Source organism: Pimephales promelas, chromosome 19 (assembly GCF_988280905.1).
Source record: "Pimephales promelas chromosome 19, fPimPro1.hap1.1, whole genome shotgun sequence".
Classification (NCBI taxonomy): domain Eukaryota; kingdom Metazoa; phylum Chordata; class Actinopteri; order Cypriniformes; family Leuciscidae; genus Pimephales; species Pimephales promelas.
In genome coordinates, this window is record NC_142787.1 from 17,586,626 (window position 1) to 17,614,348 (window position 27,723).

The following is a 27,723-nucleotide window of genomic DNA, read 5'->3' on the forward strand; positions in this document are numbered from 1 at the left end:
ACAGTTCAAAGAAACATCCGTGAACAAAAGTTAAATAAGACTATTCGTTTTCTAAAGGGTTCGTTAACAAACACCATAGTGGCTCCCTCCAACAAATTGGCATTTTTTTTTAAATTTATGTATTATGTATATATTTATTTTTATCAAGGAGTGGTTAACTTAAACCCCGCCCTATCCTTTAAGGGTGTAAACAAAGGAAGATTCGTTTCTGTTTTACTCGTGATGAAAAGTTGAGCTAGTTACGTCAAGAACAATGGCAGAATTTGTTAAAGCGCAAATTAAGGGTGACAAAGTAGTTGTGTTTTTGAAGCCGTCCTGTCCTTACTGCGTACTCGCGAAGGATGTTTTGTCAAAGTATAAATTCAAGAGTGGACATTTGGAGTTGATCGATATCAGCGGACGCAGTGACATGGGCAGCATACAAGACTATCTGCAACAGATTACGGGGGCGCGCACGGTGAGTAGGCTACTATGGAACATTTTCGATAAGACCGAAACACCCCACATTATATTGACTAAAAAGTGTAATGTGCGACGGGTAATCTTGTAACTTTAAATACAATTTTTTTATTAGCGAATTTTTTGCCGCGTCACCAAAGAGCATGACCTGCACACGTGGCCATGAATCATGATAATTGTCGATATTTAATATGCTTTATGAGTATTTATATGTTTGATTAATTTCCATTGTCATTTATTACGTTTATTTATGTACAATATGTAGGTTCCTCGAGTCTTCATAGGGGAGAAGTGCATTGGAGGAGGAAGTGATGTCGAAAGTCTTGACCGTTCTGGAGAACTGAAAGGCATGTTGCAAGCAATCGGATCTCTGCAGTGAGGGTATACTTCACAGTTCTTCTTTATGAAATATTAATAATATACAGCACAATTACACCAGTGGTTCTCAACTGGTTTGCTAAGTGGCCACAGTGCATTTGTGGATTGTAGCCTACACACAAAAATGTTGTTGTTTTTTCTCTCAGCGGCGCGTCAAGTAATTTCATTTAACAAAACATATCACAGTCAATACAAAACATATTTGTCCTCAAATTTAAAAGCAATTTGGCTCCAGTGTTATTGTAATATCATTGAGATTATAGTTATTATTGTCTTTACCATGCATACATAGCTTTCATCTACAGTAGCATTGTTTTTCCCATCATCACCAACCATATCAGAACAGACTGACCCATTTTTGGGTCGCAACCCATCCGTTTAAGTCACAGACCCTCAGTCAAAACAAACACGCATCCTTCTAAAATGTCTTTATTCAGCATGAGATGATGGTCAACAAAACTGGACTAGACTAAAGACAGCCAGAATCGGCTCTACGTTGACCACACCAACTGCACTAACAGGCGATCCACATGCTGGATGCGTACTTCGTATGTTATTAGTTGAAATAAAAATCTCAGATGTACATGTTACAAAAATAGTTGCATCAAATTTAAATCAATCTCATGGGGGGGGGGGGGGGGGGATGATTTATATTGCCGGAGTAACCACTGAATTCATAAAGAAAGAAATCTCACCATGACAAAACATGGCTGACCATGAGAGTGAAATATCAATCTCTGGAGAGACTGTGAGGTTGACCCTACCCTGTTTAATACGTTGGGGTTTAATCCATCGCAGAGGAAGTTTATTGCACCAATCAGGTGTAATCTTTGTACAGAAGATACAGTATCCACATAGAAGGGCTCTATATGACATCGTCACACAGGATCCACTCAAATCCCGTGAGAGTTCACAGCTGTCCACTTTATATCACAGGCTCAGTGGTCAAAGTTCAGGTGTAAATACAGTATATCAGAATCCACCAGAGGTCAAACATAGGTCTCTTTTATCCTGCACGTACATGAATCTTGCATCCTCTGTTTTTCGCCCTCCCTTCCGGTCCGTAGGGCGTCAAGAAAGGGTCACATGATGCTGCAGCGAGACTTGCGGATCTGCCGCCTGCGTTGCTGGTACTCGCTGAGCTCCTGTAGGTAACCTCTGGAGGGCCAGCGCAGACGTTCCACCTGCTCACGCTCCTCATCTGGCAAAAAAAGCATCATCGGGACTAAGAAAATATTGCGACAACATCTCCTGGCTGCAAGCATTTAAACGTTGCGTTATATCCGTCCACCAGATTTCTCTTCATCTTTCACTTCAATTGTAATGTAGACTGAAAATGTAATTGTCTCTAAAATGTCCATATGTGTTTCTCATTAGATAATGCATGAAGAAATTATAAGGTTGCTTTAAAAACCTAAAGGGAGCGTGACGAAAATAAAACTTTTCCTGTCACTGCTTGCTTGTTGTATTCATTGACTCACAAATCTATACACCATTCATGAGGTGACACTTGTTTTATTTATTTGCCAAGTGCATGTGGAAGGGCAGGATGTACTAATAGGGTGTGAAAATGATTCATTCATTTTAAAAGTGACCTTACATTTGCTCTTAGTGTTTCTTAACAAAGCTTTTGACATAAGCCGGTCGTGATTTGCATGGGCTTGTCTGCAGCACCAGCTGTTCGGGGCGTTGGTAACTGGTTTTTGTAGCTGTCAGAGATAATTGTGTGTGCTTGTGTTCTAATGCACTGAAACATCCTTTCCAGGTGGTCGAGCGGACGGCTCACCTGATAGCTCCAGGAAGTCAGGCTTGTGGCTGAAGATCAGGTAGTTATTAGCGATGAAATGGAGGAGCCAGACATATAGTTGGTCAGCGTTGTGACACTGTGATGACAGAGAGTGGCAAAAGATCAGATAGAATGTTAAAGGAGTAGTTCACTTTTAAATAAACTTTTGCTGATAATTTACTCACCCCATGTCATCCAAGATGTCCATGTCATTTCTTTCTTCAGTCGAAAAGAAATTAAGGTTTTTGATGAAAACATTCTAGCATTTTTCTCCATATAATGCACTTTACAGGGCACCAAACGGTTCAAGGTCCAAAAGACAGTTTCAGTGCAAACTGTTCAAAGGGCTTTAAACGATTCCGATGAATAAGGGTCTTATGAAGCGAAACGATCGCTCATTTAATAAATAAATAAAGTTTAAGTTTTATAAGCTCAAATGCTCGCCGCGCTCTGTTCTGTGATGCACCTTTGTGACTCTCCTGTTCAAACTCATTTATCAAAATGAGCAAATCTTTTTTCATGTCATTTGGTTCATTCAATGAACGGATTGACTCGGAAAAAGATTTCGAACAGGAGAATCACGAACGCACATAACAGAACAGCAATGCGAGCATTTGAGCTTATAAAACTTAAACTTTTTTTTTTTAAATGAGCGATCGTTTCGCTTGATAAGACCCTTGTTCATTGTCTGGAATCGTTTAAAGCCCTTTGAACAGTTTGCAATTTGCACTGAAACTGTCTTTTGGACTTAAAGTGCATTATATAAAGTAAGTAAAGTGCATTATATGGAGAAAAATCCTGGAATATTTTCATCAAAAACCTTAATTCCTTTTCGACTGAAGAAAGAATGACATAAACATCTCGGATGACACGGGGGTGAGTAAATTATCAGCAAAAGTTGTTTTTTTTTTTTAAAGTGAACAACTCCTTTAACTAACAAACAAGCTGGAAGTATCACCGAAGGTATTTTTCAAATGGCAAACTACCATAAAAATAGATATTTTTTGCAAATTTGTAAGCAAAACCAAATGAACAACCTAATACAGGTGATAAAATGTATAGTTTACATACTTAACTGCAAATATGTAGTCATTTTCAGTACTTAAAGGTGCAATGTGTAATATTTTTGAGTTTCTATTGACAAAAATTGCAATATGACATCCATAACTATGTGTTCAGTGGTGTTTAATGACCTTACTCAATGAACCGTTATGTTTTTATTACCTTAGAATGAGACATTTATATCTACATAACCGCGGACACCCCCTTCTATGAAGGTCCACATATTGTGACGTCATGTTTCTACTGTAGCCGACAGCGAACAAACAGCGTGTTTCGTCACTACCTTGAAAGAGAAGCGGCAGAAATCTAGAAGCTATCCATAGACCCTGTGAGTAGTGACTTTTCCCTTGTCAGTGGTGTAAAATATTGGATTGTTTCATCTAACTTAGTTTTTCTCCCTCGCTGCGTTATGGCTTTGACAGTCATCTGATTAGGACTATTGACCGTAAAATAGTAACGTTAACGTTACAGGAGTCACCAACGCATCAATCACGATCTTGGAAGCATTTTAAGTCAATCGCGAAGAGTTTTCAAAACCAGACAAAAAAAACGATATTTTTATTTATTATTATTTATTAATTTGAGTGTTGTAAATTGTCGATCCAAACCAACAACACATGGTTGACACCCATTTGTGCAGCCCAGCGCAGCTCTCTCGCATTGTATGATGTGACAGACTACCAGTTGTCCAGTATTCAGTTCAGTTCACACAGCGCAGGTATTTTCCAAGAATTCGGTTGCGAGTCCTGGAAATGTACTTGTGTGAGTTTCGTTATAGAATGCGGTTGTCACTATGGCCTACCGTAAATAACTGAGGACTCAAATACTATTGTATTCTGCTACTGTGTGAACGTGGCCTTTATAACATCCCAGTTCATTTTTCTTCCATACATATTTGTATTTTTATAATGATATTATGGATCCAAAGTGCTCAAACACACCCCCTTGACCCACCTTTGCTTTCTTCAGTAAGCGAATCACACTGATGCCCGTAGACGCCAGCTCTCGACTGGGCATGTTCTGAAGATACGCGCAGACGCATACCTCACACAAGTGCTGCAGTCGTTTCACCTGGTACATCTCTGCGCACACGAGCACGGCCATAGCCTGCAACACACTGGCTGAACACACACACACCACCATCCATCCATCAACCTCGGCTCATATTCGCCCATGTCAATCAAACTCAGTCTTTGTTTGTAAGTGTTGTTTAATGTCCATACAATGTAAGTCAATGGGGCCCAGTATTGTTCTGGACTCCACTGACTTTCATTTTGTGTACAAAAGCAGAAACATTCTTCGTAAGATATTTTGTGTTTAACAGAAAAAGTAAGTCATACAGGTTTAGAAGAAGCACATTAGGGTGACTAATTGATGGCAACTGACCTTATTCACAGCAGCGTCATTGTGGCGGTTTCATTGAGTAATTAGTCATTTCTGAGTTGCAGGTGATTGGCTGAAGGGAGTGGTCATACACCTGAATGTAATCATGCTGCTCAATAAAAGACTGGGACCAAGATCAGGAGACCGGGGTTGAGCTTGTGCTGCTTTGTTTGCGCTGTACCTTGGCTATGGGGAGGACTCGTTGAGATGTTCAAAATATGGGAGATCACCACTGCCTGATCCATCTCATTTGGGATGGTTGTCATCTCTGGAGGTTTCATGGACTGCTGTCTTTTATAAGTACACCTATGCACACATCTGCTGACACACTGATTACCATCTTTAATGTTGTTTTGTCTTTTACGGATAAATTAACTCATTAAAGGAGCCGTATGCAAGATTGTGGCCAAAACTGGTACTGCAATCACTTTTAAATTACTGTAGAGCGGTGTATCTCCACCCCCTTTCCCCTTTGACTCGAGGTTGCCAGATATACTGCAGGATCCAGCAGGAACATAGGCTGCTACAAGAAGCTTCTGTTAATTATTTATTTCGGACGAAGTATTTCGGTCACATATTGGTTTCGCAACGTTATCAACATCAGTTGAGGGCTGCAACTTCACTTTTTAAATGACAATATCCTGGCCGGACTACTGTTGTCAGTGATATAAGTATTTGAAATGAACATGATTTCTTAATGTCTAGTGACATATCAGGGAAAATTTATGATTAATTGAAATACATTTATTGCATACAGCTCCTTTAAAGGGATAGTTCACTTTGAAATAAAATTTTGGTATGTTTTAGCTTACCTCAAGGTCATCCAAGATGAAGGTGTCTTTGTTTCCACAGTATTTTCAATTTTGATATTTTTAGGTCAAATCGTTGTTTTCTGTCAGTCATATAATGGAAGTCTATGGTGTGTGCCGTGACTCCCTTATTTTGTTGCGGTTCAGAAGAGATCGTAACAGTCAACTTTGATTTTCAACATTAATGAAAGCGAGGCTGTGAGGGATGGACATGCGTGTCTTCTGTGGGTTGTTGGATTGTTCTGCTTACGAAACACTTTAAAAATATATTTCTAAGACATTTCAGAAGACAAAAAACTCCCGACAATATGAGCTGTGTAAAATAAGTGATCCGGGAGCTTTCTACAGCTTTTTGAAAACACGGCAAGTCTTTTCCTCATAGCCTCGCTTTCATACCCGTCATGGCGCTGCTCTGAATAAGGTCTATTTGCATTGTTATCTCTTTTAGAAGTCTTGAAAAGCACATCCTTACCTGGACAGCAGGTGTCAGTGTAGAGGTACTCCAGGAAAGCTAGAAAGGTATCAGATGAAACTCCGTGGATTGGCACCACGCGACTTCGTGCTTCTGCGTACTTCCCACTAAACATGGCAGCCATAACATCGCAGCGGGCCACAAGCACGGCTCTGTGCGCTGGCAGTACGCTTCCTAAAAACACACAGAAGCACACTTACAGCATTACAGAGGCACTCTGACACACACACACACACACACACACACACAAGCCCTTCTCTTGTACTTTCAGAACCACTTTTAACTCAGAATCAATGTGCCATTGTGTGTGCCTGTGTTTGTGTTTCAGGGTTGTTTTTGTTAACTAAAACTATAAAAAAAAAATCATTAGAAATGTTGTCTTAGCAAGTACTAAAATTACTCAAACTAAAATAAAAATATAAAAGCCATTTCAAAAATATTCCTAACTACTATTGTAGTATATACATAGCAAAACAATTATACTGGTGTGTGTACATGTCCATGCACATGCAGGGTTAGCATTGACTCTTGCCTTGGACCATGAAGATGACATCAGAGTACAGAGGGGAATTGAAGAGGCTTCCCAATGTCAAAGGACCTTGTTGAGAGCGGGATGTGGGTGTGTCCCTGGGGGCCTGCAAACAGAACGAATCAACACTGCAGTGCACAGTTTGAGGCGATGAATACTGTTAGTACCATTTATAATTGAGAGACCAGGTTAGCCATGCAAATCCTTGGAAAAATTCACAATGGATTTACTGTAGTAACACCAACTGCAGGTGTGATATTTTAAAAATGGAAAACCGTAATAATAAATAATCTTCCTACTATTACATTTAGGGCATTTGTAATTGTAGATTTTATACAAATGCTGTAAATGAGCAAGTAGCAATGAAGATTAAACAAATTAATAAATCATACCTGCAGTAGTAGTGGTCAAAAGTTTGGAAACATGACTATTTTTAATGTTTTTGAAAGAAGTCTCTTTGCTCATCAAGCCTGCATTTATTTGATAGAACAACAACAAAAAATGTAATATTGTGTAATATTATTACAATTTAAAATAAGGCTCTTCTATTTGAAAATACTTTAAAATATAATTTATTCCTGTGATCAAAGCTGAATTTTCAGCATCATATTCCAGTCTTCAGTGTCACATGATGCTTCAGAAATCATTTTAATATGCTGATTTGTTATCACTTTTGGAAACAATTATGCTGCTTTCTTTTGTACACTATACCGTTCAAAAGTTTGGAGTCAGTATTTTTTTCTTGTCCTTTTTTGAAAGAAATTAATACTTTTATTCATCAAAGATGTGTCAATTGATAAAAACTGATAGTTAAGTTTGATATATTGTTAGTAAAGATTTCTATTTTTAATAAATGCAGTTCTTTAACGTTTTATGGATGCATAAATAAAACACAAATTAACAAAAATAATTAGAAATGTAATGTTAATCAAACAACTAAAGAAAAAGAAAATTGCACATTGACCTTGACTGAATAACTTCAGTAGCTTTAAAAAAATAATAAATGTATATTTTATTAATTTATGCAATGAAAACTATCCAGTGTACCTACCTCTAATAATATACATTATATTTGAATATGATTATTATTTATAATGTATTAACTTAGACTAACAAATGCTAATTTATCTCAGTAAAGCACTTATTTTTGGACACTTTTGGTTACAGAATAAATTCATATGTGAATAATAATTAATTAATTAATTAATTAAATGCCAGAACATGCATTGGTAGAAACTCAGTGCTGCAACCACACCAAAAGATGTCAGTATAAAGTCTTGAGTCTTGTGTCAGCCAGTGAAACAAAAACTCAGACTGCATCCGAAATCATATACTTCCTTCTATGTAGTAGGCGAAAAACAATGTCACAAATGTCCAAATTCACAGTACCCGGATAAAAAGTATGCGGATGACCTACCCCGACTTTTTTTCGCGAGAGAATTTGTAAATGGCAGTGAAGCGACATAACTGACACTGTAGGTCACATGATAATGACAACATGTAGTCGGTCCGAATCTCATTCATACTAAACGCATTCACACTACATAGAACATATGTTTTTAGTGCTTGCAAAGTAAGTACTTATTTAAAATAATTACCTACTCAAGAGAGTATGTGATTTCGGATGCAGCCTCAGCTCTATAGATCCAATCAGCCTCCTGTCTGTCAGAGTGATACCTTTTCTCTCCCAACAAATGAGCGCATCCTGTCCATCAGCTGGGCCACGGCCAAAGGGTTCTTCAGTTTTTCAGCGATGGCTTCCTCCAGGTATTCCCATTCCCAGGCCCCTGCGAAGAATAAACATCACCAACACGCACTGACCCATGAACGCATCCTGCTCGCACGTGCATTTAACTGGCTGTCCGGCTGACCGTGGAGTAAATCTCGACCTTTTACACTGGCTGCTCAGATCTGCTGGACTTTCACTAATAGTTCAACCACTCAGAGCTGGTGAATTCAGTCACAACTTTAAAAACAAGGCTGTAAGAGCCTTCTCTAAGAGTCAGCATTCTCTTCTCGGCTGTTTTGCATAATAATTAAATTGTGAAAGATATTTTTTTCTTCTTCTTGGTGACAGCTAAGAAAATGAAACCAATATTTAACTTGTTATAGTAACTGTTATTTCACAGTGAAGACCACGGTTCTATCACATACAAATATTCATCCATCACAGCTCAGGTAATATTAACCCAGCCTGGTTCGTAAATCTGTCTAGACAGACTGAGCGGGATTTGGTCTGAAATAAACCATGCACAATGAATTTCTGTGCATCATTGCCGTCCTTGGCTCAAGGGATGAAAGTGGCCTCTATAAAATCACACGATATATTAGCGGGGTGAGATGGTCTCATCAGTATGGGCATCACCTTCTCACCTTCTAAGCATGGCCTCACTCTGATAAATGAGTTTAAAATATCCATTCCTGTTTCCTGAACTGTTAAAGCCTCCTGATTGAGATGCATGTCCATCATGCAGCCTCCATTTTGCATCAAAGGTTCCAAAGAACGGTGAACAGGAGGTAATATTCCCGGCTTATGAGGAATGCATTTTTGTGGCGGGCTTATACGAGCATAGAATCATAATTGTGTATTTGGGTGAATGTCAAGAACACACCTCAGACATGTCCACTCCAGAACTCACTTCAGCTCAAAATCAAAAGAAAAAAAATATATTTTCATGACATTTAAAAGTGATTCCCCCTCATTCAAAAGTTTTAAATGTAGAAAAATAAACAGTGTTAGTTTAAAATTACATGAGAAGGCCAAAAAAAAAAAAGCTGTTTTCACTGAGTGCATCGCCTCTTGGAGGCAGCCATGTTGAGATCACATGACCAGCTGGATTCTACTTGCTTTATCTTGGTAATCTTTTTATTTTCAGACAGTCCAGCTCACAGAATAAATTAAACATGGCTGACTCTGAAAAGCACATTTCTACAACAGCAACAGTAAGTGAAAACGTTTGCTTTTGCGTGATGCTGTAATTACACCACTAGGTGTCAGTAATAAATATACAGTATAGGCTACATCATACATTGACGTATAGACCATTTTGCAAGATGTAAACACTGGTCCAGATAGAAACACTTCCTGTGTTGTTTACATCTTGCAAAATGGTCGACTAATGACCTTTATTTTTGTAATTGTTGTGTTATTTCCACTATTCTGAGTGATAAGTCGTTCGATTTTGTACTGTACAATTACATAAATATAATTTAATAAATTAAGGCAGGAATATACATTTTTACAATTTTGTAAATTTTGTTATTGAATTACTTATTGCATTGGCGAGGAGAATTTCGTAGTAAAATTTACTTAATTATCATAAAAAAATGTCAATGCTAAACATTTTCTGTTGATTTTGGAGTGAAATAAAGGCGTTATTTTATTTATTTATTTATTTATTTATTTTTTGCATTATGGTAATGAGAATTTGGGATGAAAATGTGCTCAACTGTCTTGAAACACTGTCACAATGGTAAAAATCGTAATGTTCCAAAAACAGTCTAAATTTTATTTAAACAAAACTAATTTTTATTATTTATTTTAATGTTGGGTTATATGAAATTTGTTTATTTTGATTTATTGTATGTAATGGGAATTTGTGAGAAAAATATACTTAATTGTCAAGCAAATAATGTCACAAAGCAACACGACTTAATGGAACAAAAACAGTCCGAATTTTTAATTATGGAATAAAATTTGGCATATTTTTGACACACACTGACGATGGCTTAGGCTCAAACGATTTATTAATTCCATGTCTGTGTGGACATGGAATTAATAAATATATGAGATATAACTAGAGAGTGCGGTTTTTCATCTTTATTTGATAACTTCTTTATAACTTGCACCCATAAACGGGTTGGAAGTTAAGCGCGCCTGTTCTCAGCAATATTTTTTACCATAACCATAAACTATGGTCCCTTTTTTCGCAATATTGCGAAATTAATTATGTAATTAATTATAATTATAATTATGTAAAATCCAAATAAACTTTAAATATCTTTAATGGAAAGGGTTTAAACAATGTTTTTTTTTTTTTTTTTAAATGAACCTTAAACATTTATTGCACATGCAACAGTTTACAGGCGGAAGACAATAAAAGGCAGTAACAATAACTTAGGACACTAGATCCCTTTCCACTGACTCTGAAAAACACCAGGAGAAAGATGCAACCCAGGATCCCTGGTCACCTGTGTGAACCTCACCTGCAGGAGGCATGAGAACTGTCTCAGCTGTTGAATCTTTTTATGTTCATACAAAAGCAGTTAAATGTGAGAAGACATTTCTTTTTTTACTGAGTGTACATATGATCATCTTATGGTTTCTCTCTTTCATTTTCCTCATCTGCATGTACAGTCACACACACACACACACACACATAGGCAGAAAAACAAGCGCACACACACAAACACAGATCTCTCTGTCCTCCCAACCATAATAATCAGCCCCACAGCTCCAGGGTCTCATAGAGCGGACTGCCTTCATACAGGCACGCGTAGAGAACTATAAATCAGACAGGCTTTAGACACAAACAGACAGCCTCCAAACTAAAGCCATTTTAATATTGAAACAATCCTATAAAAATCATTCTTTTTCAAACACAAAAGAAAACACAATTGCAGAGCTGAAAAGATAAGCCAGAGAAAGGGAGAGAAAATTCCAACCGTAACTCAATTATGTCGCCTAAACCAGCAGAACCGAGGAAGCATTTTCAAACTGTTTCCTTCAATAATGCTAATCTCGCTTCATATTTACAGTTGTGACAGGATTGAACATGGAAAAAGAAATGCCATCGGCACACCAGCAATAAAAGCTATTCCCAGAGGAAATGAGCCCTTTCATAGTTCAGGAGAATAGGTTCATATATGTATACCTAAACACACACACATATATATATATATATATATATATATATATATATATATATACCTTTATATATATGATTATTAGTGTTTTTTTATAGTTCAAGAGAACTAGGTTCTCTAAAAAAATATATATTTAAAATTGATTTAAAATATTCACATTCATATTGATTATTACTAGTGTCAATCTGAGAAGCAGAAGACTTGTGCAAAGCTCTCCATTTTTTCTCAATTTTTGTCTAACAGAAACTGAGAACTGAGAAAAAAATCTGTTTTTTTCTTATGAATATGATTTTTTTTTTCAAGATTTAGGCATTCCATCTAAAAGTAAAATGACATCAAACTGAATTGAATAATCTTTCCATAAGTATTCATATTATGAATTAAGAATTAAACGAGTAAAAAAACTAAAGCTTAAAACATTTTGTTTAAATCTTAATGGAACAAGGGATTGGACCATTTATTTTATTAAATTTATGCAGAACTTGTTTTTTTTTTTGTTTTTTTAAGATTAAAGTCCCCCTGACCTCAATAATTTTATCCCATAAAACTCATATTTTTCCTGTGAATGTGAGTCTACACCCTTGCTTCATTTTGTACACGTGAATTCACGAATATGCAAATGAGCCCCGCCTCCACTCACCCATAAAAGCTTGTCTACAAGTCGATGTATCAGAATGGAAATGCGTTTTATGTATCGCTCTCTACAGCGCCGGACACATAACAGTAATTATGTTATCAAACAGCTAATAATGTGTTACTAATATTACATGATTCGCCATCTCAGAGTTATCTCATTGCCTTCAGGAAATCAGCATCCTTAGAAATGCTTTAAACATCTTAGAAAGTCAGTGGAGAAAAACATATATTTTTTAAATTGTTCATTCATAATATGAATATGTAATAATGATTTGATTCAATTTGATGGAATTTTATACTTAATTAAAATATGTAAATCTTGCAACAAAAAAAAAGGGTTAAACCTTTTTTTGAGTGTCTAAACGTCAATATTTGCAACCTTTATCTAACAGCAGTTGCCTTGAACAACACCAGCCGTAATATTGCAAGCAGTGCATGTTCTCTCTCACCTCTGTAAAGAAACATTAACGTCTCCCACAGGCATAAACACAGCAGCGGGTCCTTCACAACCAGCCGTGAGAGGTGTCCAGGAGGGTGCCCGTCAGCTCTGGGTAGATCATCTACGCCTCCATCCCAGGTGGACAAAAGCGAGTGGGGGGGTCCATCTCTTTCCCTACATGTGCAGCGCGAGATGGGCCTTTCCCAGGCTTGCCGTCCCACCAACAGCTGTCTGAAATATGGGCTGATGGCACACAGAACAGACGCGTGCGCCCAGCCCAGCTCCTTCCCAGCATCCCCAGAGTAGAAGGCCACGTCTGCGAACTGAACGCCGCGTTCCAGCAGCCACTGCAGGTCCTGAGAGAAGCTGGACTCCTCCACTCTCACTGGGGGAAGACGTGCTGGAAGACATTATAAAACAGCTTTATTGCACAGATGTTGCTCTTTCATAGCTCTGGGGATTATAGGCCCTACCCGGCGCAATTGACTTTGTACACTGACGCATGTATCATTTATATTTTGCACCTGTGCAAAGCGGACTTTTTCCTCTACAGACGCACACCGGCAAACTAGGGAATGAACTTGCACTCCCTGGGCGGTTCAGTGCAAAAAAGGAGATGTTTCGCGCGGCTATTTTAAGCACTCATGCTTGGCTATAATACAGAGTGTGAACAACACATACACTGTAGATGATTCTCCCATCTACACAGATGCATTTTACTTTTTGCAAATGACACATTATTATAAGGAAAACTATTAAAACCAGCACAGTCTCATCCCAAGACGTCATATAACTGACGTTTTGGGACGTCTTTTGACCATACGTCAATATCCGCCTTTTTAGGGCCCCCTTAAACGTTGGTAGATGAGGTTATCGGATCCTAACTCTACCCCAGACCTAAACCTAACCCTAAACCTACCCCGTCACCTAACTGACGTTAAAGGTAAAGCGTCAGTTGTATGACGGCCTGGGATCGCCATCTACCGACGTTTAAGGAGGCCCTAAAAAGACGGATATTGACGTATGGTCAAAAGACATCCCAAGACATCAGTTATATGACGATTTGGGATGAGACTGTGTGTTGAAACACAGAGAAATCATTGTTGTGTCCATGACGATGGAAAAAATAGGCATAGAGCTTACACCGAAGCTTATTTTTGGTGGGTTTGCACCATCCTCAAAGTCCCTTCTCTTTCTTTTTTGGCCCTGACGAGAACATCGATCTCCTCGGCTGTGAACCGATCGTGAAGCGCGCCTGGTAAATGCGCCGTTATGATAGGATTGCGCCATGGAACAAGCGCACCTCGTTCATCATGTTCTTAGGCCCTGTCCCAAATGGCACACTCCTTCCTCAGAGTCCACAGCTTTGGTGACGTCATGTAGTGCAAACATATAGGGCCCTTAGCGTAGGTATTTTTGGGACAGACTCGATCGTCACGCCGGAAACAGAAAGAAGATCGGGTCGATACGCTGCCGATTGTTGTTGTTTTTACTATTGTTTTTGCAAGATGTCTTTTCATGTGGAGAAATCGTTCCTCATGCCTACGAAAACCATATCCCTCTCCATATGGAGCTGAATAAACTTAAAGGTCATCTCATCAGTCCCTTTATTAAAAAAATGTCACAAATATCATTTTAAAAAATTACAGTCTTTGGCATCGAAAACGGGATTTATTTTATTTCCCCAAATCTTATGTCCATGTGAACTACACAGGCTGCTTTTACAGTTCTATAATTGTATATGCCACCAGGGCATTTAGAATAGATGGCATGGTTACGTAAATGATAAATACAGTTGTACATAATACATAATGTTCAATTTTAACACAAAATGAAAATGAGTTTAAGAAAAATGTATAGGTTTCAATATTCATAATATGTTTATATGACATTCAGTTCTATTTATGTAATGAATCATAATGCGATCGTATTATTTAACACGCTATTATTATGTTTGAGATATCAACCACTGGTCGATAATGTTTGAATAAACTGTAAGTAACAACTGGTAAAATGTACGCCTATGTCATAAAAACCATAATGATACTTAAATATTCTCTTCTCAACCATGTTTACAGTCCGTGAGCCCATCCGTTTTCTGATTGGCATTTCACACTAATTCCTGGGTAGTTAAAGTGTGTGGAGCCTTCATCTATGCAGGCTTTGCGGAAGACCGCTTCAAGGGTACAAAGGGGGCGCTGTTGAGCACACTTCAGAGCGTCAAAATGCTAAATGGGATGGCCTACTACGGACTCGTAGACTCGGCGAGCACGTGCAATTTAAAGGAACACTCCGACTTTTTGGGACTTTAGCCTATTCACCTTACCCCCCAGAGTTAGATAAGTCCAGTATACCTTTTTCATCTCCGTGCGTGCTATAAGTCTGTTTGACGCACCCACCGCTAGCCTAGCTTAGCACAAAGACTCGATGTGACTGGTTGCAGCTTTCATACTGATCCAAATGAGTGGCAAAATAACGCAAACGTTTTCCTATTTACATGTTGTGATTTGTATAGTCACATAATGTACAAATAACAAAGTCAAATGAGACACAGACATCTTTTAACCGTATAAAACCTGGGAACTATTCTCTGAAGGCGAAGCACTGCTACTTTGACGGCGTAATAACCGCATCACCGGAGACACGCCGTGGTGAGGAGCGGAGAGTTCGCTCGGTGTTTGGGTAATAGAGTCAGCAATTTATAAATAGTAAAAGCGTAGTTTAGAGTCATGGGTTTTCGCTCTATTGTAAATATAGCTGCGACTGTAAACAGGGGAGGTAACCATGTTTCACAGAATTCCAACTAAAAACGCTGACTGGATGAAGAAATGGCTAACTTACTCTGGATATTTATCCAAACACACCTAAGATTATCAAGGGACATTGTAGCTGCAATCAAAGGCAACTTATGCATTTCTGTTAAATATGGTTCACAATTAAAATATAAATATATGAGGTTAAAAATCATATGATTGAAATGTTTCATGGTCAATAAATAATAATTTCATGATTATTTCTTTTGTTAAAAACTGTGAGGAAAAGGGTGGAACTTATTTTTTGTTCCGTGCGGAAATCATAATTTGTTGCTATAGGGACGCTTTATGGGTAAACTCGAGATTTTAAAGAGTAGAGATCTAGATGAGAGAAATGTGCTGCGGTTTTCTAAAAGGCCATGGAAGACTGTAAAGATTATTCATAAGTTTTGTTGTTGAGGATTGAAGACGAACACCCTTCTAAGTTTACCCTCTCGAGTTCATGTGGCCAATGAGGTAACTTATATATTTTCTCTTTCTTTGTCATGTATTTGTGTTACGTGACTGTGTTTGTAACAAAGCCAATTATTTTACATTGCATAAATGTATACTTTATTTTGTAGTTTGTGATTTCTGTTTAGTATTGTCTGCAAATATGTCAAGAATTTAAGGTTAATTTACGTTTTCTGTGTTTTATTTATATACCAGTTCTGACGGCAATTTGAAATGCAACAAGTGAACATGTAAAGGACATGTCCGTCATGGAATAAATGCCCGTGAAAATCCAGGAATGACTTGAGCCTTTATTAAAACTCGAGGGGAGTAACTGACATTATGTTTGCTCGGTACATTTCATTGAGGACGACTATTTTGAAAAAATGGAATTTGCCACACGGACCATAATGTGCTGAAGGATACGGCCATCCCATCGATAGCACAGACAGGACAAGTGGATCACCTGCGGCTGAGGTAAGTGTTCCGTTATGTTTTTAGATGACCTACTGTAACAGTGCCTTTAGCCAGATCTAATGTAACGTTAGTGACACTATTATATGATTAGGGTATGAATATGTTTTTATCTTGATGCGGTGCAGACGCGCTTGGGGAAAAAAAACGAGCGCGTTGAACTTGCACCCTGCGCGCGGCGCGCCTATAGTAGCCTAAATTTGAAATAACCTTGGAAATAACGAACTTGAGCGTGCAAAAGGGTAGGATAGGCTGTGAGTTCATTGTGCAAAAACAATTTGTGCTATTACTTTCCCCTTATTCTATCCTATAGTAATGCAATACTGTATATTGTATAGGCTACTGTTGAATACATTTGGTTCAGCTAATAAATTGCATTTAAAATATATTGATTCCTGTAATAATAATTATTTATTCATGATATTTATAAATCTGGGTGCGTTTTTGGTTGGAAATCAATGAAACATGGTACCTGGTCTCCCCTGTTTATTGTCACAGCTCATACAATAAAGCAAACACCCATGATAAACTATGCTTTTCTATCTAACGTTAGTAATTGCTGACTCTTTATTCCAACGCTGAGCGAAGCGAACTCTCTGCTCCTCGTCACGGTGCGTCTCAGGTGATTGTTATCACTCTGCCCAAGTAGCAGTGCTTCCCCTTCAGAAAATATAGTATATACGGTTAAAAGATGTCTGTGTCTCATATGGCCTTGATATTTGCACACTCTGTGACTATACAAACCACAACATGTAAATAGGAAAACGTTTGCGTTATTTTGTCACTCATTTGGATTAGTATGAAAGCTGCAACCATTCACATCCAGTCTTTGTGCTAAGCTAGGCTAGCGGTGGGTGCGTCAAACAGACTTATAGCACGCACGGAGATGAAAAAGGTATGTATGGACTTGTCTAACTCTGGGGGGTAAGGTGAATAGGCTAAAGTCCCAAAAAGTCGGAGTGTTCCTTTAAGTCCACGAGACCAAAAGTCTGCATGAAGTGCTCCATTTGGGACAGGGCGTTAAAGGGAATGTGATTTGACTCTCTTATTGGTTTGTTTCCCGTTACGGCCAAATCACACCTATGAATAATGAAGCTATTTCAGTCCAATCTCTTTTCGATTTGCGTCAAGCGCAAGAGTAATTTATCCCGCCAGTTCAATAGCATCAGCGCCAAGATCCACCCACCAAGTTACTTGTGCTTCGCGCTTGACGGTATAATAGGGCCCTAAATGTTAGTTGGATTCATTTGAATACCTTTTAAAATGCACTTTAAACCACTGTGTGCATTACTCCAGTCTTCAGTGTCACATGATTCTTCAGAAATCATTCTACTATGCTGATTTGCTGCTCAAGAATTCGCTTTCGTGACTCTCCTGTTCGAACTTGTTCATCAAAATGAACAAATCTTTTTTCATTATTTCATTTTGATGAACGAGTTCGAACAGGAGAGTCACGAACGTGCATCACAGTGCAAGGTGAGCATTTGTGCTTATAAAACTTAAACTTTTTCATTTATTTTTTAAATGACCGATCGTTTCGCTAGGTAAGAGCCTTATTTATTGTCTGGTACCGTTTAAAGCCCTTTGGAGCTGCAATGAAACTGTCATTTGTACTTTGAAACTGTTGGAGTCCATTGAAGTCCATTATATGGAGAAAAATCCTGTAATGTTTTCATCAAAAACCTTAATTTCTTTTCGACTGAAGAAAGAAAGTCATGGACATCTTGGATGACATGGGGGTGAGTAAATTATCAGCAAAGTTTTTTTTTTTAAAAGTGAACTACTCCTTTAAATTCCAAATCATAGTATGTTGAAACAAGTATGCTAAACCTCTATTTCCAATACATGTTCAAAGTATGCATCCTTGCATGTGTTCATTGCTCACAGCTGCTCAAATTAATTTGAATTCCGTCTAGGAGAATGAACTCAGATATTAAAAAGATCTAATTTGTGATAATTGTTTCCTGTAGGGAACTGTTGGAAGCACAAAAGAATGTGAGCTAGATTAAGATAAAAGGAATAGCTGAAAGAGAGGGAGAAACAAGGTGAGCTAAGCAGAGGAGGACGATGGGTAAGGAATTTTTTAGTGTGATGGAAACAAGGTGGAGAAAAAGAATGATGAGACAAGCAAAGGGGAGAAGACGGGATGAGTAAGGGAAACTGTAATAAGACGGGAGCGACAGGAAAAGTAACGTGAAAGCAAATCCCAAAATGAAGAAGGGCACATTAACACCAGGCATTAAAAAGAAACAGAACAAGTATAACAATCAGATGTTGTTTATTCATCATGTCTGTATTATAGGCACATTTTTGATATATTGCCTCTATACTTTTATGCACTTGTCCATAACCATTCATTTGAGAGCACACCAATGGTCTCCCAGCATTCAATACCCTTCATATTTTATGTGCTGTGCTCTATAAAAAGAGCCTAAGTGGTGCTGGAGCCACACCAGAACACTACAGAAAGCCTTGGCTTCTCTTTCTAAGTGTCAGTGCTGGTAGCAATGCTCATTTTGTGCAGAATGCTACTAGCCTTTAGCAAACAAACCTATATCTAAATGGCAGACGAGTACATTGACTCAGCTACTGATGAATATTGCCATTTTGTGCATATTGTGCTGGCTGAGTGGTTTGCAGAGATTAAGATAAAAATGCCCAGCAAATTGCAAGTCGTCAATAGTGAGATTAGCCAAAGTTATGCAGGATGCCTAAATATCCTTAAGTAAAATGGGAGGTCGACTTTAAGTACAAACACTAGACACATAATGTACATAATAATGAGGAAAAATCTCAGCAGCCACTAACCTGGCTGGTCCAAATGAGGGGGGCGGGGCTCGTTGAACCTGTGACCTCGCCGTTTGTCTGGCCGCTCTTTGGCTTTCTGCTTCAGACACTGAATCATGAAGTATTCCAGCTGTGTGAAGATTCAAAGGTCAGGTAAATAACATCTAAATATATCACAATCACACAGACTGTATTTGTGGCTATTTAGATTAAGTGGACTGTCAAAAAAAGTCCAAAAATTTTAACTTTAGAGGTATAAACAGCTTGTCGATGAGGCAGTACCCTTAAAAGCACAACTTTGTACCTTATCTACCCATAAAAGGTGAATATTAGTACTTTTTGTTAGATGCTTTGTGAATTGATTGAGTATGAATAGTGGTAGATACAGTTTGCATCAAATTTAAATAGCAACAAATAGATTTTTTTACACTAAAGATAGATGTTAAATAGGAGTGATATGTGCATTGTGGGTAAATTATCTGAAAAATGGTTCAATGGAGTTTGCAGTGTACATAGATATTGCTCATTTTACATGAATGCAATATAATATATATTTTAATTGCACAGAAGATCAATAAAAAAATGTGGATTTCAATTTTTTTTTCAAAAAAATGATGTTCAATACAACAACTGTCTCTTAATTACCAACACAAAAAATATTTTTCAACGCTCAATATATAAAAATGAACAAAAATCACAATTACTATTTTGCACTTACAGAGGAAGTCTAAAACCAACTTTTTGCTATGTTAAGACCCTTTTTACAGTCTATGGTTTTTAAAAAAAAAAAAAAAAAACCTTTTACAGTCGCATTGTTTTGCATTTGCATGAGTTGCATTTTTCAATAAAAAATGTTTCAATTTCAATTTGCAGTTTTCGAATAAAGTTACGTTTAACTGCCTCCTTCCATTCACTTCGTTTGATCACTTAAATTCAAGTGTGAGACACTTGTTGCACATAGCAGTAAGCTAGATTGATATTAGAATATCATATTAATAAAAGCTGGATGATGTGTTTCTAAACGGCGTACAGTTCATTTAAAAATATATCGTATGTCAGAAAAAAAATACTGTATTACTGTTACTACAGTTTTGTTATTGACAAGCGACACAATGACACGGGCATTACACTGGTTGAAATTGCCGATTTCTCTGGATTTAAACATTGTTCGAGTAACAATTTAACAAAATACGTAATGTTATTCAAGTGGTTTTTGGATATTTTAATCCAAAAATCGTGCATACTGTGCCTTTAAGGGTTCTTTCCAGAATGTCTTGCCCTTTAGACTTCCATTGTAAGAACAATTCTATCAACATGTTTTGCTTGGGTTTACATGAGAAAACGATTGCCTCCTTATTGCACGTGATAGATACTGACAAGAAACCTTAAACGCTCTCTAAATATAAATTCTAATTAGCCATTTAGCAGAAGCTTTTATCCAAAATGACTTATTACAGTCCCCCTGGAGTAACCGGGCCTCAAGGTCTTTGTGGAGATGGATGGGTTTTATGTTTCACCCCAGGCATGGACTTATGGACTTAAATTACTCCTTACTTGGTTTGAACGTCCAACCTTATGGTTACTCGCCCGGAACCACTAAACCTCAAGTAGTTCCTCTGCATACTAATGAGACTTTTTAACAATGATTAAGAGAGAAAGAGACACTTACCACACTGCCAAAATAACGACCCACAAAAAAGTTGTTTAGAGAGGGCAGCTCCAGGTAAGTGGCCCCCAGGTCCCTGGACAGCTGGAGCCCTTCACTGTGGGGCACACAGCTGCTCCAGTCGGACGCACACAGAGGACATGTGCACGGCGGGCCTTCATCTGTGGAACATATACACAATAAAAATGTGATATATGCATATGCAAACGCATTACTGAGGCACAGCACAAATGACATTTGTAGAGCAAGGGGCCGAATCTCTCATACTGACAGAGACTACATAACATTTAGAGCCATGTCTACTGGCAGACATATGAAGCGATGGAATCAGAGTCTTTATTACGTAACAATGCATGCCAGCTCAAGTTTATACCAGCGTAAATTTAAACATCATGTGTTTGTGGGGACGGGTGGAGAGAGAGAGTGGCAGTGATAGAATGAGAGAGCAGGATAGCTGGATTAAGTGTGTGTGTGTGTATGTGTGTGTGTGTTAGGAGGAGTTGGCCGGCCAGTAGGGTGAGTGCCTCAGGGAAAAGAAGAGCCAGTAAAATGATAGCAAGAAAAGACAGCTAAATGGAGAGAGAGAGATAGATTGAGTGAGAATGGAAGAGTGGAAGAAAAAGACGTGAGCAGGGAACAGGAAGGAGTTATGAATCACTGTAGCTAATAAACCCCCGTCAGAGAAATGGAAAAAGATGCGAGTATGTGTGAGCATGTTTTGACCATGTTTACAGTTTCATTTTGCCCTGGGTCTCTCCAGAACCGAGCAAAAGGAAATACAGCACGATTATCATGACATGAATTCATTAGCATCAACATTACTATTGCTCATACTTATGTTAGAAATAAACAAACCACTAAGTGTAAGTCCTAAAGGTATAGTTCACCCAAAAATGTAAATTCTGACATTATTTACTCAACTCATGTCGTTCCAAACCCGCATGGCTTTATTTCTTCTGTGGAACTCAAAAGGAGGTATTTTGAAAGTCATTGGGTTCTGAATAACATTGGACCCAACTGTCTCGTTGTCATTTTTTTCCAGTTATCTCCTTTTTGGTTAGTATGTTTACAGCACTGATTTTCATAAATCAGAATAAATCCAACCCAAGTTCTGTTATGAACCCAATTTTTGCAATCTGATTCACTTATTTACTGAAAAAAAAATATATGATATGATCAATAAGTCAAGACAACATACGTTTTTACATAGCTTTATCTCATCAAAATAAGTTTATTTGAAGTAAACTTGTTTTATAAGTTATACAAGATTCAACTAATCTTTTAAGTCAATTTCATGTAATTTAAGTTGAAATGACTTAAACGTCCAAGTTGATTGTACTTAAAACATTTTTTACAGTGAACAGTGCAAATTCGCATTCAATTAGATGTATTTAGAACAAAACTTCAGCACATGTGCAGGCACTACGTTCAGAACCGTGAGAATATCACCATTGCTGCTGTGAGCTACAGTAATTGTGATTTTTGCCTTGAAGACATATCTAAAAAGAAAAATGTCTTTTTAACAAATATTTAGTTATACACACTGTAAAAAAATATATTGTTGGTTTAACTTAAAAATAATAAGTAACCTTTTTGCCTTAAAATTTTAAGTTGATTCAAGTGGAAAAGTAAGTTAATACAATGAAGGAACTTAATTTAATCATCAGAAACTCAAAATAATAAGTTATCTCAACTAAATAAATTATTTAAGTTGATTTGACAAAAGAAAAAATATATATTTTTTTACAGTTATCCACTGCCCAATTCGTAAGACATTAGATATAAATAAATATGAACATATGTCTGACAAAACATATGTAAATATAAGTTATTTTTGAATTTGATCAAGAAAATAGTTACTGTGAATTCATGCGTTTAAATGCTTAATTGTTTCCCTGTTGATCAGATGATTTCAGGTCTACACCACTCATAGAAATTTCCTTCATACTGAGTTCCGATTGAGCTATTATTTGCTTATTCTGATTATATCTGAGCTATATCTGATTATTTGGGTGCCTGTAAACGTAGCTACAGGGGGGGAAAAGTCATAGAGGTTTAGAATGACATGGTGGTGAGTAAATGATGACAGAACTTTCATTTTTGGGTGAACTATCCCTTTAAACTTTTTGCACTGTTTGTACATGCTTGTTGCTTTTCTTGTGATCCCCACCTGTAAGAAACAACCTAGCAATTGCATATCAACAACCTGACAACACCCTAGCATCAAACTGAGCTTTGCGTGGGCAAGCAACACACATTATCTTCACAGTATAAAAAAATAGTTGACAAGCAAAACTTTACAGCAGTTTTGTCAGCTGAGCTCAGTTCGGAACTGTAAATTTCAGTTCGAATGTTGGTTAATAATCACATGACATGCAGGTAAACTAAATATATATATATATATACATGTATACAATCTATTTTAGTAAGTGTTTTCATATTTACAGTGATGTGAATAAGTTTGGACACCCATGCTAAGTTGCCTAAAAAGAGGAATAAAAAATCATCTTTTGGATATTGATCTTAATGCCTTAATTAGAAAAATGAGGAAAACTCCAACCTTTAAGGACACAAATTTTCTTTTTGAATGAATAATTTATCATAAATAAATAAATGTTTTTCCTTAAAATACAGGGTGCATAAGTCAGGACACCCCTATGTTAAATTCCCATAGAGTCAGGCAGATTTTTATTTTTAAAAGCCAGTTATTTCATGGATCCAGGATAATATGCATCCTGATAAAGTTCCCTTGGCCTTTGGAATTAAAATATCCCCACATCATCACACACCATTCACCATGCCTAGAGATTGGCATGGGGTACTTTCCATAAGATCATCTTTCAATGCATATCAAACCAGCTATTAGGCTAACTGAAGTAAAACCATGCCAATCTCTAGGCGATCTCTATCTGGGTGTCCAAACTTATTCACATCACTGTATTTTAAAATGATTTATTTTAATTTTAAATCTTTTATTACTTTATTGTTAGCTTTTCATCAACTCGCGAACCCCAGTTTAAGAAAGCCTGTGCTGCAGGCTCTTTTTTCAATGTGTTCGTTCCTTCTCCATTATCCTTCCGGGATAAATGTTGTAGCGGGATGGAATCACATCTTGAATTATACATTATACAAAGGTCATGCAGTGAGCAGAGAGCCGCCACTTCTACAGTGACTGGAGCCAAATCTGTGTCTAAGTGCTTTGAGTCTATGAGTCTATAAATGTTTACCTATGCTATGAGCATATTCAACAAACGCTCATGGAGCAACCATGCTCAGCACATCAAAAGAGTGCCAAATCTCAGCTCGATCAGACTTTTTCCTGTTCTTTGAAGTCAGAAGCTTCTCATTTGCTGCTGTGCTGCTTTTAAAGATAAGTTTTGCTCAGTTGTACAATTTTGGCCTGTCCTAGACGAAAGATTTGTGTTGATTTCTGTGGTCGTGGTGGCTCCTAAATGGTGGTCGTAGAGTGAGAAAGGTTAAAAGATGGCCTTGCAATCAAAGATGGCCTGTGATAATTATCTGACAGTGTCATAAATCTAGCATGCTCACTTCACAGTGTTTGCTGCTGTGACCTACGCCTACTGACTTGCACGTCGCACCCAAGTTTCTTAGATCCTGCCGTACAGTGTGATTTGTAATGATCTTATAGGATTGCCAAAATCGGACAGTCTGTTGCAGGCATAACCAGTTCAACATCACAGTACCATAGAGTTTCTACGTTTTATCCATTTAAATGAATTGAATGTTGCATTTTGTCATTTTAGGAATGTTTAAGTCAATTTAAGTGTCTAATACCTTGATTGACATGACGTAATTAGGCTCAACTGCATACCATCATTACTGCTCGACATTATTTGCTCTGCTTAAGCTCACATTCCATAAGCAAAACCATATGCCAATTTTAAACCAGTTTAGACAAATTGTTTCCATTAAGTCCATTATCTTCCACATCTGCACTGCAAAGGCTGACTATCTTTTAGTTTCCTTTGAACTTCATAATATTAAATGGACACTAAACAAATGCAAAATAGAAACAGCAAATCACGTCTCACCATTTAGTCTTGCCCCAATGGCTACCAGAATCACAGGAAGACCCCAGTGTCGAAGAAGAGGGCGAAGTCTTGGAGCATAGCCGTTTCTGACCTGCTGAAAGGCCAGTTTGTCATTGACCGAGTACTTAATGACCACGATGTCGGCCTGCTCCAGAACGCTCCGCACGCTTGCCCAGTCACTGTCCAAAAGGTCCTGCGATTAAAGCGAAGGATAAAATGACCTGGGATGTTTTAAAGGGCATATCTCAGTAGCTCAGCATCTGTTCCACCAATCAACTTATGGATATCACTGCTGTAGCTAAATTCCTCTTAGTCCTCCAATCATTGTGAAAACAACTCCCTTTCCAGAGTCTGCAGAAACCCTAATCCTGCTTTTGAATCCCATCATCCCTCGCTCATTCACTCTGTTACTCACCCAGCTGGGACAATCCCGCACCATCACTCTGACATCACCAAATACTCTTGACTGGTACTCTATAAACGCAGGGTTTAGGGGATGTCTTGATGGCGTCATGGAGTTTGGATCCAATTCCCGAGCTCCGTGGCCCAGGTAACTCCACAACAAACCACTTTGGACCTGTCCCGGGCCGGCAGTCTCATCCCCAGGGCCGACGCCCCCAGGACACTCACTACCAAGGGCCACTATGTGAATAGACCTACGGTGGTTTAAATCACAATATAAACGTGTGTCTTTATATAAGCAGACAAAGCGTGGCATTCACACAGGTATTCACTAACTAAAAATGTTTGCGATTTTTACAGTAGAAAGACTAAAAATGCTACATTGTTTACAGTTAACAGGTTTTTACTGTAGCATTCTCACACAGCAACTGTAAACTGAACATGTGTATGCATGTGTAATATATAGATAGTAAGTACAAATTTATAATTTAATGAGAATACTTAGTATATATTCAATTAGACAATGCATTTTTATGGTAAAATATTACAAAGATTTTTTTTTTTTTTTTTTTTTTTTTAATGAGCAGGTTCATTGGTAAATTATGCAGGGCCAAATAATAACACATGAGCCCAAAATGGCTCATATTATAATTGCATGTTATAGTGCATTAAGATATGCATGTATTATATTCATATAGTGCACATTTTTATAATCTATTTATCGACCATTTTCTATATACATAGTAACTGTTGTTATTGTAATAGCACACGCAACCTATGCATGCGTGCAAATGTCAATGCATAGTAACAGTTACAGTGCATTGATATTTACCTCAGTGTACTGTAGCATTCTGTCAATTTTGCGCTATTGGGGCTTCAGTCATGGCAAAGCATGAATCATATGCATACTTACATGATCACAACAGCAGTCCGCTGGAACGAGGCTCGTAGAGCACGTACTTCAGAATCAGCGGCGGGTTTTCACATCAGTCTCCGGCTTTTTTCCGCAATGAAGGTCGGACACGGTACAATCCGTCAGCAGAATGAAAAGGCGAACGGTTCATTCATTAAACACGCGCTGTAAAAGTGAAAGAGTGTCAGGTGCGCAACGATCCGGCAGTAAACACACACATCCAGGCAGAAAAGATCCAGTGGATCCTGCGCTAGAAGAAACAAGTTCATACTCCACAGAAAACAGGGATCATCCGGCGCTTCCCGGGACGCATGGCACGATGTGAGCACTGTAACCAGACGTCACTTGAGCATAACGTCAAAGCTCATGGGTCAATGAGATAAAAATAAAGGGTAAAACAAGAAAGACCCGCGGCAGTGCGAGTGGGAGCCTCCTGACTCAGCAAACGATCGGACGGACGTGAACACTTGCTGTGCACACCGCACACAGGCTGGTCGTGTTAGTGCTGTGCCTCTGCTGTCTTGTCTGTTCAAACCAATGGCACTTTCAGTCATTAATACATTATATTATAAAGTCTTTGACTGTTACTCCCAACAAATAAAAATGCAGTCTCACTGCCAGATTTTAACAAACATCTATGACGCAAAACAAAACACATCGCTTTTGGGGCCCTGGGAGCCCCCCACAGTCCTTCAGTACACTAGCCAAAGTCAAAAAAGCCCACCGCAATGTCTGAGCTGAGACATGGCAGGGGCCCGCAGGGGCACCAAGAGGCCCTTTGGGTGCGAGATAACAAAATTTATGCTTTGCTTTCACAAGCAACACTAATTAGACATGCTGCATGCTGACACCACTGTATGATGCGAGTGGGACGCGTGTACTGACCCACACAACTGTGCTACTGCTACCTCAATATTATGGGCTTTCAATGCACTGATCTGCTAATAAAAGGTTGTGATGGTGATAACAGGCATTTATTCCATGATATAAACAAATAAACATTGATTCGACTCCATATTTGAGGATTACTTAGGCTGGAGGTTTCTTTTTTTTTTCAGACTATCTGGAAGCTGAAACAGTACTGTACACTGTACCTGTGCTGCTGTTCAGTAATATCAATTTTTTTTTAATGTTTTTGAGAGGTCTCATGCATTTGATCAAAACAATCAATTGAAATTGTGAAATATTCAAATTACTGTTTTCTATTGTAAAATTGTATTTATTCCTTTGATGACAAAGCTGAATTTTCAGCATCAGTGTCACATGCTCCTTTGGAAATCATTCTGACATGCCGTTTTGTGGCTCAAGAAACATTTCTTATTATTATCGATGTTGAAAACAGTTGTGCTGCTTAATATTTTTGTG

General features: G+C 37.9%; 2 protein-coding genes across 2 annotated transcripts; one reads left to right on the forward strand and one right to left on the reverse strand.

Moving 5' to 3' along the window:
• Nucleotides 1-253: 253 nt before the first annotated feature.
• glrx (glutaredoxin (thioltransferase)) lies at nucleotides 254-2,292 on the forward strand. The gene is made up of 3 exons (XM_039688196.2): nucleotides 254-457; nucleotides 725-840; nucleotides 1,905-2,292. Exons 1-2 carry the CDS (start codon nucleotides 254-256, stop codon nucleotides 836-838), a joined length of 318 nt encoding a protein of 105 aa, XP_039544130.2. The 3' UTR covers nucleotides 839-840; nucleotides 1,905-2,292.
• On the reverse strand, nucleotides 1,251-26,879 carry rhobtb3 (Rho related BTB domain containing 3). Its single transcript, XM_039688197.2, has 12 exons — nucleotides 26,359-26,879; nucleotides 25,459-25,699; nucleotides 25,044-25,236; nucleotides 20,995-21,152; nucleotides 19,347-19,455; nucleotides 12,830-13,219; nucleotides 8,556-8,665; nucleotides 6,882-6,984; nucleotides 6,350-6,523; nucleotides 4,640-4,806; nucleotides 2,624-2,720; nucleotides 1,251-2,038 (listed from the first exon to the last, which is right to left on the reverse strand). Coding segments are annotated over exons 1-12 (1,863 nt in total). The 5' UTR covers nucleotides 26,361-26,879; the 3' UTR covers nucleotides 1,251-1,919.
• Nucleotides 26,880-27,723: the final 844 nt, after the last annotated feature.